General features: G+C 51.4%; 1 protein-coding gene across 1 annotated transcript in view; it reads left to right on the forward strand.

Annotated features, from left to right (window-relative positions):
* Positions 1–2,947, forward strand: part of LOC103369999 (phosphofurin acidic cluster sorting protein 1-like) — a 19,022-nt gene that overhangs the window by 8,172 nt on the left and 7,903 nt on the right. The window contains exons 6-15 of the mRNA XM_008298896.1: positions 159–249; positions 336–452; positions 532–650; positions 1,300–1,378; positions 1,556–1,618; positions 1,696–1,784; positions 1,866–1,998; positions 2,240–2,344; positions 2,483–2,583; positions 2,665–2,821. Coding sequence (XP_008297118.1) covers positions 159–249; positions 336–452; positions 532–650; positions 1,300–1,378; positions 1,556–1,618; positions 1,696–1,784; positions 1,866–1,998; positions 2,240–2,344; positions 2,483–2,583; positions 2,665–2,821 — 1,054 coding nt within the window. The remainder of the gene's footprint in view (positions 1–158; positions 250–335; positions 453–531; positions 651–1,299; positions 1,379–1,555; positions 1,619–1,695; positions 1,785–1,865; positions 1,999–2,239; positions 2,345–2,482; positions 2,584–2,664; positions 2,822–2,947) is intronic.

Below are 2,947 nucleotides of genomic sequence, written 5' to 3' on the forward strand. Positions count from 1 at the left end.
TGTCACACCTGTCTTTATACTATACAGTTCTGGTGTTTGCTAACATTTAGCAAACGAGTGCTAACAACAACATGTTAGCATGCTAACAGAGCTAACGTGGCAAAAGTAGCAACTGTCGCCTGTTAGCAGCTTGTTAGCAGGTTTCTTGCTGTTTGTGCTCCTCAGGACATGTTCGATGATGACGACGACGTTCAGGGAAAGACCAAGAAGTCTCACAGGAAGATGATTCGAACAGCCTCCCTGACTCAGGTGAGCTCACCTGTCGCACGGACTCATGTCTGAACAACACGATGCTGCTGCAGCTGGATCACAAAGTTTGTTTCTTCTGTTTTCAGCAGCCGAACTTCAAGCAGAAGTTTGTGGCTCTGCTGAAGAGATTCAAAGTCTCTGATGAGGTTTGTGCTCAGCAGCCTTCAGGATACACAACACAACAACACACACAACAGGCTACAGTATAGCAGTGTACTGTCCAGTGAACCGACCTGCTTGGTCCTGCAGGTTCTGGACTCGGACCCGGTGGGTCACAGTCAGGAGGCTGAGGAGGACCTGGACCTGCTGTACGACAGTCTGGAGGTTTACAACCCGAGCGACAGCGGCGCCGAGCTGGACGACAACGACAGCATCCAGAGCACACCCAAACCCAAGCTCAGGTCAGCCACACTCACCTGGACAGCACCTGGTTCTGATTGGCTGCAGGTCAGCTGACTGCGACCTCACAGAGTTCAAACAATGTCAAAAGGCTCAGCAGGCAGATACTGTTGGACAGGTCACATGGTTCACACAGTTAGCATCTGTTAGCATCCGTTAGCAGTAATTAGCAGTAATTAGCATATGTAGCTGAATGTACAATACATCAGCAACATGTGAACAGAGTCAGGTGTTTTATGGCAGAGGCTGAACAGATCAGTAATCCAGGTTAACTGCAGCTTATTTAAACATCCATCAGACTGCCCTGTTTGGCTTCATGTTGGTCACACGCAGCTGGTTCTGACCCACGTTGGCCTCACAGCTTTCAACAAGTGGTACTGACTAATCGTCGGCCGTGAGAATCCAGTCAGACACGAAGGAGTTTATTTTAAACAAAGTCGATAATCAGACATTAAAGGTTTGTAACCATCAGCTTCAGGAGACAAGAGTCACGACGTCCAGAACCTCTGCAGTCTGTCCAGAACCAGAACCACAAGGAACAGAGTCGCCTCACTGGACAAACTGCAGAGTCTGTTCTGTGACTCAGAAAACGTTGGTTGTTGTCCTGTGTGTGTCTGTTGTGGAGTTCAGAAGTCGTGGTTCTGCCTGCAGGCCGTTCTTCGAGGGCGTCTCCCAGACCGAGGTCCCTGCCAGCAGCCAGAAGAACCAGCAGACGGAACCAGCAGCTGCAGTGAGTGAACTGATCCAGGTTTCACCTCAGAACCCCGACAGCCACCAGAGCTAATAAACAACAGCTTTCATTCTTGAGCCATCATCCCCATCAGTGTGCGGTTCCTGTAGGCTCTTTGTCGATGCTCTGCTGCCTCCTGCTGGCGGCTCTCTGTCACTGGTCTCTGCTCTTGTTCAGGCAGCCGAGCTCCAGGGAGCCCGAAGCCCCGAGGAAGCCCGAGGAGAGGAGGCCGATCCTGGGGTGAGTCTCTGGAGGAGCAGGGCCTCGTACGGACACAAGGAGACACACGTCAGGTTCACCGTCTCTTCTGTCCACAGGAGGCCGAGGATGATGTTGCCATGACAACAGATGCAGGTCCTGCTGCCAAACTCTGTAAAACCGAGTCCCAGACACTCATGTCACCAAGGTACACACACACACACACACACACACACACACACACACACACTCCTTTACTACTGATGTGTGTTTGTGTGTGTGTCTGCAGTAAGTCCGGAGCTTCTGTGTCTCGACATCCCTGGAGCGTCTCTGTGAAGGACAGACAGAACTCCAGAGGGACGGACAGAACCAGCAGCATCGACAGTGAATCATCCGCTGACTACAGAACACCTGCTCCACAGGTAGACAGGCAGACAGACAGACAGACAGTAGACTGGTATTACTGCTTTGATCATCTTTGTGGAACCTTCTACAGCCAGAATCACGGTCTGTTCCTCTAAACACACCTGAGCAGGTGTGGATTCTCAAGTGACCAGCTCAGCTGCTGATGGAAGTTTTTACTGTTGATTCTTTTCACGTCCTCATCGGTGTTCCGGCTGCTGCTGGTTGTTGACAAACTGAATCTATGGTTCTGTTCTTCAGGTGGCCAGAAAGTCTGTTCTGGATCAGCTGAACCACATCCTGTTCTCTGAGGAACACATTCCTGAATCCATCATCCTGATCAACACCACCGACTGGCAGGGACAGGTCTGTCTGTCTGTCTGTCTGTCTGACTGTCTGTCTGTCTGTCTGTCTGTCTGTCTGTCTGTCTGACTGTCTGTCCAACTTTGATGAACAGTGTTGTTCAGGTGACCAGGTGTCAGATTTCACCTCCTCCCTCCTCAGTACCTGTCTGAGCTTCTCTTCGATCAGCCAATCGTCTGCACCGTCTCCGTTGCCGACGTCCAGGCCGCCTTCAGTGCCGTCATCAGCCGCATCCAGAGATTGTAGGGATCTGATTGGCCAGTATTTCCGTTCAGTGTGTGTGATGCGTCCAGGTGAGTCTCTGACCTGCTTGTGTTTTGCAGCTGTAACTGTAACTCCCAGACTCCACCCACAGTGAAGGTGGCGGTGGGCGGCGACCAGACCTACCTGAGTACCGTCCTTTGCTGCTTCGTGGAGCAGCTCGCCAGCAAGACGCCTGATTGGCTGAGCTACGTCCGCTTCCTCATCCTACCTGTCGGTGCGCACAGACACACACCTTTAATTTGCTCCCAATCAGATTCCATTTTCCTGAATGTCTCCGCAAGCCTTAAATAAAACCTGCAATTCTGCCTCCAGTCTGTTCCTTAACATTCTGTAGGTGGAACC

This window comes from Stegastes partitus, unplaced genomic scaffold (genome assembly GCF_000690725.1).
Source record: "Stegastes partitus isolate 25-593 unplaced genomic scaffold, Stegastes_partitus-1.0.2 Scaffold1358, whole genome shotgun sequence".
Lineage (NCBI taxonomy): Eukaryota > Metazoa > Chordata > Actinopteri > Pomacentridae > Stegastes > Stegastes partitus.